The 11,136-nt window shown below is 30.4% G+C and overlaps 1 protein-coding gene across 1 annotated transcript; it reads left to right on the top strand.

Annotated features, from left to right (window-relative positions):
* The first annotated feature begins 2,910 nt into the window (after positions 1 to 2,910).
* On the top strand, positions 2,911 to 8,771 carry LOC130804655 (protein trichome birefringence-like 33). The gene is made up of 6 exons (XM_057669177.1): positions 2,911 to 3,237; positions 4,746 to 4,998; positions 6,260 to 6,434; positions 6,769 to 6,968; positions 7,189 to 7,347; positions 7,981 to 8,771. Exons 1-6 carry the CDS (start codon positions 3,018 to 3,020, stop codon positions 8,318 to 8,320), a joined length of 1,347 nt encoding a protein of 448 aa, XP_057525160.1. The 5' UTR covers positions 2,911 to 3,017; the 3' UTR covers positions 8,321 to 8,771.
* The last annotated feature ends 2,365 nt before the right edge of the window (positions 8,772 to 11,136 follow it).

The raw sequence follows: 11,136 nt of genomic DNA, 5'->3' as shown, positions 1-11,136 counted from the left end.
TACAAACTCAATGGATTTTAATTTATTAGGATAAGGTGCAAATGTACTAATCTTACTCTTCAAGTCACCAATCATCCTTTCGCTATTATTATAAGTTACATAGTAATTATATCCAATTAATTTGTTTCAAAGTGAATTTATTATACACTATAATATAATTTATTTTTAGTTAGATATATTTAATGGCATTTAATTTAAATATCACTACTTTAAACTTCTCATGGTATATATAACGGATTTAGTGACATTTATTAGACCTTTTAGTGGTATAATAAAAAATCATACTAAAGCTTTTCGCGACATAGTCACTAGCGACCTTTCTCATAAATGCTACCATAGATTATAGTAACAATTACATATGTCACTATAGGCCAAATAAAGTGACATTAAATCACTTTATTGTGAAATTTAAAATAAAAACCAAAAATTATTATACTAAAAATATAAATCAGTGATATTTTTTTAATGCCACTAAATCTTATGTCGCGAAAAGTTTATTTATTTTGTTGCAGTGATTACTTAATAGAACTGAATTGATCAGGTTTAAATTGATATAAGTACATGAATTGTGATAATATGAGTAAATTTAAAATGAATTGAATTTAATTGAGGTTAATCAAATGAAATAGAAAATATATTAAAAGGAACAAAAAAAAAAAGTTAGGAGAGAGTCTATGAGAATCCAACCCAAGTCTTACATGGAGAATATAATATTTGTCGTTATTGAAACTAGACTCGATTCTCAAGTTAAAAATCAAACATCTATAATAATCAATTTGTGAGTGTCTTTGCCGCCAAGTGCTAATACATTATTTAAATGGGTTTGTTTATTGCTAATATATATTCATATGGTTTAATAATGAAGAGATTAATCACCCTTAGTTCATCATTAATCATGATGTACATTATACATCACATGGGAGATAGTTGGTGATCGTGTATTATATTTTTCTCGACAACAATGCATGACGTTGTGTAATTTTGTATCCAACTGTACTAATGGAGAGGCTCAACTACTAATTATTTTAGACTCATTGCTTGTAGCACTTCTAAACAAGGACAAATGAAAATGATAATTATATATATATATATACCTTCTCTTTAAGAGACGTCTCTCATGTTCAACCCAAAATTTAATTAAACTAAGAGACATAACGGACTGATCAAATCAGAGACGATCTCTCAAAAGAATTTATGTATATGTATGGACCTGAAATAAAAAAATCTGACTCGATCTAAAATTCAAATTGAATTTAAATCAAAATTATAAGGTAAATTAACTCAATAGTATTTGGTTTTGAATTAATTTTTTGTGTGTATAACTTTAGATTCTATTAAAAATATAAGGTTTGGGTCTGCATCAGTATGAGTTTTGGGTATATATAACGTCTACCCAGACCAAATTAGATGAAGAACAAACATAGGCCCGTCTTGTTCATCTTACAATAACATTCTTGAATAATAAGTTTAATTTGTTAAATATATTTAATTTAATAAAAATTCTTTTTAGAGTCGGGGACTCTTTGGCTGCGCTCTCTTTCATGGGTATAAGTTGCCGCCGTCCTCTCCTTTCCAGACCCTGTCCATAATTTTTTATGGAAGGCGAGATACACCGGGTATGATGATGATAATGATGATGATTTAATTTAATAAAAAAAAGCAAATAAAAGTAAAATTTAATTTGAGTCATTTATAATCATGCTCATAGAAGTATAAATTAATATTTTAATTATCGATTAGTTTTAATTTTTAAAAATATATTGATATTGATTATTCATATATACATGTGCTCTTATATCAAAAATATTATCCCTTTAATCCCACACGACTCTACATATTACTAGTTCTTGTCAGTTGTCACCCATATTTTTCTAAAAAAAAAATTCCATAACATAAATAAGCAAGCTTCTCTAAAAATAGAAAAATCAATTTGAAATGGAATTGCAATAAATTGTTTCAAATTCACTCTCATACATGAACTTGTTTAACAAAGCTAACCCTTTTATTTTTCAAACATTATTTATATTTTTGTTACCGACTAAGGTAAGGAGAGATTAAGAGTTACATAAGAATCACACCTAAATTTTTTCATTTCACTTATTCTCTAGCTCAATTTTCTATTATATTATCATCACAACAACGGCTATATAATTGAACTTTTAGTCAACTCAATCCTCATTCATAAAATACATATAGGATGCCATTATTTATCCCAACAAACAATAGTGGTTAAGTTAGTGTAATAAAACATGCATTAATAGATTAATTTAGTGAATTTGACTTTTAAATTGATTTTTTGGTAGGATTTTAAGTTTTAGCTTGTTGGTTGGTCAAACAACTAAAAAAATTATTTTGTAAATGACTTTTAAGCCAATTAAAAATTAAAGCTGGTTTTTAAGCTATAATAAAAAGCTATTTTAGTTAGCTTTTGTCTTGTTGGTTCAATTTTTCTCAAATAAACAGCCAACAACTAATACCTAAATTTACTAAATATCTCTATAAATAGGCATAGCTGACTTTTTCAACTAGCTTAAAAGCCAATAAAATCAAACAATATTTTCAGCTGGTCAAATAAGTCAATTAAAAAGTCAACAGCTAACGACCAACAACTAACAGTTAATTACCAAACACCTCAATACAAACGTGAGTTAATGTATTTTAATCGATTAATTTATCAAAATTTAGGTGATATAATCAAGGATGGAAGTCTAGGATACAAGGGTCCACAACTCAACGTGCTCACTATTAGAGAACCTTCTTCCTCATCATGAAGAAGTAAAAACTAAAAAGGAAGCCATCTTTTTATAAAAATCTTAAAACTCCAAAAAGTGATTATAAAAATAAAAAGCTTGCTAACTTTGTTATGATCCACCTATAAAATACAAATTCATTCTCACTTTTTTTTTTTTTTAATCAATTTCTATATATTCTTACCAACTTCCCTAATTCTTCCTACATAAAAACCCAACTTTTTTTCTTCAACCACCCCAAAAAAACAATTTTACACAAAAATAAAAATGAAAGCATCTCTATCATCTTCTACATCTCCGGTGAATCAAATGGTCAGAAAAGCTCGAATATCTACACCGTTTATTTTCACTCTTCTTGCTTTCATCATCTTTGTTGCCATTTTATACGGTCAAGATTTATCCTGCACTTTCTCACATTTTAATTATGATAAAAATCTCCAAACACTCGATAATTCCTCTCCAAACCCCAAAATTCACTCCAATTTTGGTAAAGATTCGATCTTTTTTTCTTGTTATTTTGTGGGTATTTTATTAATTTGTTTACGTTCTTTGTTTTTGGCTTAATTCTTTGTATACACTATACAATGGTGAAGTATATAATAGAGTATTTACACTAATTTTAATCAATTGGGTCTAATTAGTATTTCAAGATTTAATCTTTTTGATCGATAATCATCGACCAATTAAATTTGTTTTACCAAATTTTTTGTGGTATTTTATAAAATTTTTAAACCTCTGTTTTCTTTTTGTTCTTGCATGCATTTTTTTCATGGAGTAGCTATCTAATCCGTCCATTTCTATTTGATATTTACATAGAAAATGTTCACATAATTCTGAAAAGTTTAATCTTTTAGATAATAAAATATATTATTTTATTAAAAAGTAAAATTAATGAAGAAAACGTGAAATCATAAGTATCATGAAAATATATAAAATAAATTTAGTAGTAAATATATGAGACTTAAAGTTTGTGGAAAATTTATAAAGATCCTAAACATTATAAAAATATTAAAATTAGAGTTATTAAGACTAGTCAATAAAAATTATAATATAAATTCAATTACTCTTTTGGGGAACAATTAATAAAACCACTTATACATCAATGTCAATGGAAGGACAATGACCTAGGCGAAAGATCTAAGTTTTTTTTATTAAATAACTTGGTTTAGGCAACTAAGATTTTTAATTAAATGACTCAAGATAGGCGGATTAAGGTTTTTAATTAAATGACTCGGTTTTGGTAAACGAAGCCTAGCTTGACTCCTCGGGAATAAGTTTGTAGAGTAAGTGAGATAAATCAATGAACATGTATGATATAAGGAATTAAGGATATTGAACTAACTTAGCAACAATTATCACGCATTTAAATTATTTAGAATATAATATATTATTTTAAAATAACTCTCTAACTCATTAAATTATATATATTTTTTATTTATGTAAAACTGCATCTAATACTTGCTAATGTTTGATATATATATATATATATATATATATATATATATATATATATAAATAAAGAGTTAATGGAAAATAAAGTTCTTTCTTAGTCATATCAATAAGATCATGTACATCAACTTTTGAACTCTATCTTAGGTGGGAGAAGTTGGAAAACTACCAATATGCGATTTTATTAAATTTATCAGGAGCCACTTTCAATGATGTAATATATTAGGCCGTGACAATTCGTCACATAATCTCACCGTGACCCACTCATGTGGACACGGGACACCCGTGGACTCGGGCCCACAAACTCACGAGTCAAGAGCGTTGACTTGCACATACACTTTGTGAGGTTCATTGTTTCCCAAAACCATATGGTAATAGGAAGATTAGCTCGTACAATATATATGCAAGTTCACAATCCACTATTTTAGCAATGTAGGATTTTGTCTTACTTGTGAAGTATTTTCAACAGTAATATAGTGTAAATTTATTTGTTGTATCAAAGAATTTTATTAATAGTGGGCTGATTTTTGTGGGTGTTTATTGTAGGTGAAATTGTGATGAAGGAGAAGAAAAAGCAAAAAGGAAGGAAAGAGAAAAAGCTACCATTTGCGATCGGAAAGACGCCGGAAAATTGCGATATATTCGACGGAAAATGGGTGAGAGATACGGAGAATAAACCATTATATGAAGAATGGGAATGTCCTTATATTCAACCTCAATTGACTTGCCAAGAACATGGTCGCCCTGATAGGGATTATCAATTTTGGCGTTGGCAACCTAATGCTTGTGATCTTCCTAAGTATGTCATTTTTTACATCATTTATTTTACGGTTATTGAGAGACTGTCTCTATAATCTCAAAACAAAAAATTTATATTTTTATTTCTTTTTAATTTGTATTAATTAGACTATTTAGCCTATATATCTAATATGTCTCTCACAACAATGTGTGTTTATTTTATGTACGTGGTTAATAAAATTCGTTTAAATTTTACAAGATGAATTGTGAATTGGTGACTAAGTGCATTAGTGAAGTCATATGGGTCAGGCCAGTTGGGCCAACCCATTCCACTTTTGTTACCTACTTTTTTGTTCGGCCCTATTTGCTGAGTTTGGATTCAATCAACCATCCTTTAGGACCAAAGCATGCAAATCTTGTCAAATTTGGTCCCCAACATTTTGCAACAAAGGCTTCTTTGCATTATTTATCAATTGGTCTTAATTTGTATTTTTTTTTATTTATAAGTTAAAATATAGTTAAGTGAGACCTTATTTGATCAGACATAATTTAAAAATTATTAATATTAAATTTTTAAATTTTTGATTTTATCTATGGGTACCTTTCTTAGGAAAACTGATATTTACCTCAATTGAGACAAGACTCGATTCTCACCAATTCTAGACTTACACCATTAGTTTGTGGGTACATGTACACGTACATGTATGATGTATCCATTTCATGGGATGAGCAAAAGTCTAGGGTTGTTCATTACTATAGTCTACAAATACTACTCTTTGGGGAGCTTTAAAGTTTTTTATTTTCATATGCATATAATTATTTAAATTGGCACTTAATTATCTCCATACTAGTCAACTTTAGTGCAATCATTAACATTTAACACAAATTTTGAGATGGTTTCTTTAAGAGACCATCTCTAATTGGACCAGTCTATTATATATTTTTTAAAGTATTGTTTGTAGGCATTAAGAATAATGTAAGTAGACATTTAAAATATTGAAAGTAGGCATTAAGGATAAGGTAAGTAAACATTATGGATAATATAAGTAGGCATTAAGAATACGATAAATAGTCATTAACCTTTAATGAGTTGGGTTAACATATGTCTCTCAAAAGACTAGTTGAATATTTAAAATATTGAAAGTAGGCATTGAGAATAAGGTAAGTAAGCACTAAGGATAATGTAATTAGGCATTAAAAATAAGTTATATGGTCATTAATCTTATTACCTCTAAGCCACGCGATTGAATGGGGATCGGTTTATTGCAATGGTTAATATTATATAAAGTCGATAACTAAAGAATAGCATAATCATCATGCAGATTCAATGCAACCTTGATGCTCGAGGCTCTTCGAGGCAAGAGGATGTTGTTCGTTGGTGATTCCTTAAACCGGGGTCAGTATGTTTCCATGATCTGTCTTCTTCATAGATTAGTACCCGAAGAAGGGAAAGTGATGGAAAGCTCTTACTCTTCATTAACAGTCTTCAGATTGAAGGTTACATTAAACTCTAATGATCTGAATATATATTTACTCCCTTCGTCCCATTAAATTTACAAAATTTGCCATTTTGGTCCATTCCACCTAATTTGCATCATTTCTATTTTTAGACAATAGCCCACCACTTTCTTTTAATCTCATCCATGTATTTTAACTCTCTTTTAATTTCATCCATACAATTCATTTTTTCTCTTCATTTATTATTATTAACTTTTTCAAAAAAAACTCTATTTTTCTCTTTGATGCAATCTATACAGGATGGAGGGAGTATATGCCCAACATATATATGTGCACAAGCTGATCTGATCTAGTCCTGGTGTTAAAATTGCAGGATTACAATGCAACCATAGAGTTCTATTGGGCGCCTTTCCTGCTCGAGTCAAACTCCGATGATGCTGTCATACACCGAATATCAGATAGAATCGTTCGCAAAGGATCCATAGATACGCATGGAAAGTTCTGGAAAGGTGCTGATATTGTGGTGTTTAACACCTACCTCTGGTGGATGACTGGTCTCGAGTTCAAAATCTTGTAATGTACTCGAACCCTTTTCTACCTTTGATTTTATTTTTCTTTTGTAGGCTTTTCCTCCGCAGGAACCTTATATGTCAGGCAACCTCCTTGTGATGAGGGTATTGGTCTGCCTTCTTTCTTACCTTTTAAAACCCTACCTTGGGCGGGATTCGTTGGGATGATAATGATGATGATGGTTGTTTTATTTTTTGCTGACCGATTGCGAATTTGCTTATAGGAAGGGATCGTTCAAAGATGGGGAGCAAGAGATAGAAATGCTCTCGACTGAAGATGCTTATCGGATGGCAATGAAGAGCGTAGTGAAATGGGTCGAGAGAAACATGGATCCAAACAAGACTAGAGCATTCTTCACTAGCATGTCACCAACTCATGCAAAGTAAGTTGACGGTAAATCATGTCCTTATCTATTTCATTTTTAAACGTTAAAAATTCTCAACTAGAACAACGACAATAATAATGTCAAAGTCTTAGTCACAACTCACAACAGATCTATATGAAGTAATAGATAAGTTTCACCGGTCGTTTTTATGTATTTACCTTCTCCATCATCTCAACTTGTAAATCTAAATCCTTCACATCACATTTTCCTCCTACCCATAGTGCAAAGATATGTATTCGTTCACGGTCATTGTACCGGCCACGAAAAGGATATTGCGGATGATTTCACGGTAAATACTACCTAGATTTCGGTTGTGATAAACTCAAAAACCTTTAACGCTCACGATACGATGATGTGGCCTTGTTTTAGCACTATGCTCCTGCCCTTTAGGTTATCCTCGGTCTTCAATCACTATCTCTCTTAAATCCTTCGATTTCCAACTTTCTATCTTTCATACAAGTTAAATTCTCAACAAGGGAATCGATTATTATAACTCGGCCAATTGCAAAAAATATAGTCCTAATTGATTGATTGAAACTAAGATGCTTATCATCAAGGAGATAACACAACATCATTTTCATAGCGCAAGATGCTAAAACACAATATTTTCTTGTATGTTTTCGGGTACAGAAGCATAGATTGGGGAGGTGAAGAAGGCGGCAACTGCTATAATCAAACAACTATGATCAAAGATCCTAACTACTGGGGTTCAGATTCTCGTAAAACCATAATGCAAGTCATCGGTGAAGAGTTTAGCAAGTCGAAGGCGCACATATCGTTTCTCAATATCACTCAACTATCAAGCTACCGAAAAGATGCACACACACAAATCTACAAGAAGCAATGGAGTCCTCTGACTCCCGAGCAGAAAGCTAACCCGAAAAGCTATGCTGATTGCGTACATTGGTGCTTGCCGGGATTGCAAGATACTTGGAATGAACTTCTATTTACAAAACTTTTCTATCCTTAGAAACAGGAGCAGGTTTTTCTTGTACTTGTATAATTTTTACTATGTTTTTGAGGCTGGTTCATGGATGAAAGCATCCTGATCGATGCCTGATCGAGTTGTGAGCAAGAATGTTGGGTAGGCGGTGAAACCGGAGAATGAAGAATGATGGAAGTTTTGTGTATATGACGAAAAAATGGCTGTAAAGAACAAAAATATAGAAGTATGTGATGATTTATATTAGATTGATTCTTTGTACATGAACTGTGTCATGTAAAAGCAGAGAACTCTAGAAAATCATTATAGCATATTACCTTGTTTTAAATTTAAGTGAATTAGATCTTGTCTGAGTTGGAGCATATATCGTTTTTCTTCTTGATGAATCTGGGTTTGATTCTCGCTGCCGCCTCTCACTCCTCTCTCAGCTTACACTGTAATCCAAAAAAACTACCGTATAATACATTACATAATTTACATCATCTAATTCATGTTTTTGTATTTGAATTGAGGTGAAAGTGGCTAGTGACTCTATTGCATATAGGTTGAATTATAATACATTATATAGAAATCACTTGTTAAATTAGTTACCGTTTATTTTCGTGAAGTTGTGGCTACTAAAAGTTTATTGAAACGATCTCTTTGTTATCATTATAAGGTATGTGCATACATTTGATCCCAAACAGCCAAACTCCATCTTAGTGGGTTTAATCGTATTGGGGTAACGAGATATTATTGTATTTAAATTTTTTTTAGGTGTAAGTTGATTGGGTTTATATTGTAATTAAAATTCGAGAAAAGATATTTCAGAAAACTAACAATGAATAACTTTAATACCATGATCATGATTGATTCAAATTGAATTAATTCCTTTATGATTCTTTGATAGTGAAGAGTAATGTAAATGTAATATAATGCGGAGAACTACAGAAATTGACAACAATAATGCAAGTTTTATTTGGACTTTGCATCTAGTGCATATTCTATGACTCATAAACATCAAGGTTATAGCAGTATTAATACAGAAAATAATGATTTGCTAAATTGACATTAATATCACCTCAAGGTTCAAACCTTTAATCCTATTAGAGTATAAGAAAAGATTTTGAGTATGGGTACTAAGAGTCTAAGAGAGATATTACTCCGAGCTAAGAGACTCTTTAACCGCATCTTTTTTATGGGTATGATTCGCCATTTTTCATCTCATCCTAGATCTTGATCATAATTTCTATTATCGAAATACACTTGGTATGAAAATGATGATGATTAAGATGGAAATTAGTAAGTCTTTGGTAAGAGAAATCAACTTCACGAGTACATGGAGAATCTAGGTCCCGACTTACCTAAGCTATGACTCAAGACTAGTGAAACAATTATCATGGGTAACACATTTACATGTGCATTTATATTAACTTAACATTTATAAGAATATTGAAACAAGCACGGGAAATCTAGTTTAGGTCATAGTGCAGATCATTTGATTAAAAATCCTAATAAATATTAATATAAAATTATATATAACATTATTATATAGAAGAATAACAATATAGTTGTTTGAGTATATGCGTAGAAATGATTGTTAGATCCATCGTCTTACCACTATCTTGGATTTACCTTTCAAGTAAGTGTTAGAAAGGGAAGATTGTGGGTTTATGACTAGACAATCCCTCTTATGAAAGTAGCAAACTGAAGCAAAAGGAAGTTGAAGAGAAGACAAGGAGCAATTTACGCTACCATTTGCCGGGTAAACACTCAAGGAGTGTGACATATTCAGTGGCAAATTACTCTTTGGTTTCTTCTATATTGCAACAAAGAAACTTTATAAGGAGACTATTTAAATTGTGTAAATATTATTATTAATCTTATTTGATTCAATTTTTATATTTTAAAAATCAGTTCTATGTGTCAAAATTATTTTCACTTTCATTTTCAATTGTTAATACGTTACATTTACTCACATATTTTCACTATTTAATTAATCTACAATATAATCACTACAATTCAACCAATCTTGTGATAAAAAGAAAATTTTAAAACATTAAGATAAAAAATCAAAAAAATGAACGAAATAATACAACTTTCAAATTTGTTCCAAAAGTAAGCGTGAAAATTCCAAACCTGAGGTATGGAGCTGTTCACAGTTAGTAACTGCGAACAGATCAAAAAAGTCAAAATAGTTGTTCGCAGTTAGTAACTGCGAACAAACCTTTGACTTTGTTTGACACTAACTACGAACATATAGCTACACAAATACGCAGCAACTTTCTTTCCTTCTCATTTTTCTATTTCTCAAAACCCTAGCATAATACTACTCGACACTCTCCACAAATACACTAGCTTGAATCTATCAATTGTTGCGTTCCTCTTTCAATTTGGCACTTCAAAATTAGTTTGGGATACTCTAGATCGAACAAAGGTAAATTTTTATGCGTTTTTTTTAGTATATATATCTATTTTTAGGGTTTTGATGAAGTTTGGTTGTTTTGACAAATGTAGGTTACTAGTTCTTTAAATCAACACTCTTCTTAATCATCCATAACTATTCAAGGTAATGTGTAATTGTTTTCATAGGTTTATGTTGTTTTTTGAAGTATTGTTGTTAATGAACATATTGAATTAGTTAAATTTGATGTACATTATGTGTTATTAGAAATGTTGATGTTTGTATTAGCAATTTCATTTATGAACTTATTAATTGATTTATTATTTGGATTTTATGTGCATTATATATGTATGAACTTAGTTACATTATGGACTTTATTAATTTGTAGAACAAAAAAGATTATAATCAAATGACTATAATGTACTTGTATGGGCATGAAGTTGTTGATGATGTTGATTTT

Source organism: Amaranthus tricolor, chromosome 17, assembly GCF_026212465.1.
Source record: "Amaranthus tricolor cultivar Red isolate AtriRed21 chromosome 17, ASM2621246v1, whole genome shotgun sequence".
NCBI classification, from domain to species: domain Eukaryota; kingdom Viridiplantae; phylum Streptophyta; class Magnoliopsida; order Caryophyllales; family Amaranthaceae; genus Amaranthus; species Amaranthus tricolor.
The sequence above is the reverse complement of the archived record's forward strand: the minus strand, read 5'-3'. Positions and strand labels throughout refer to the sequence as shown.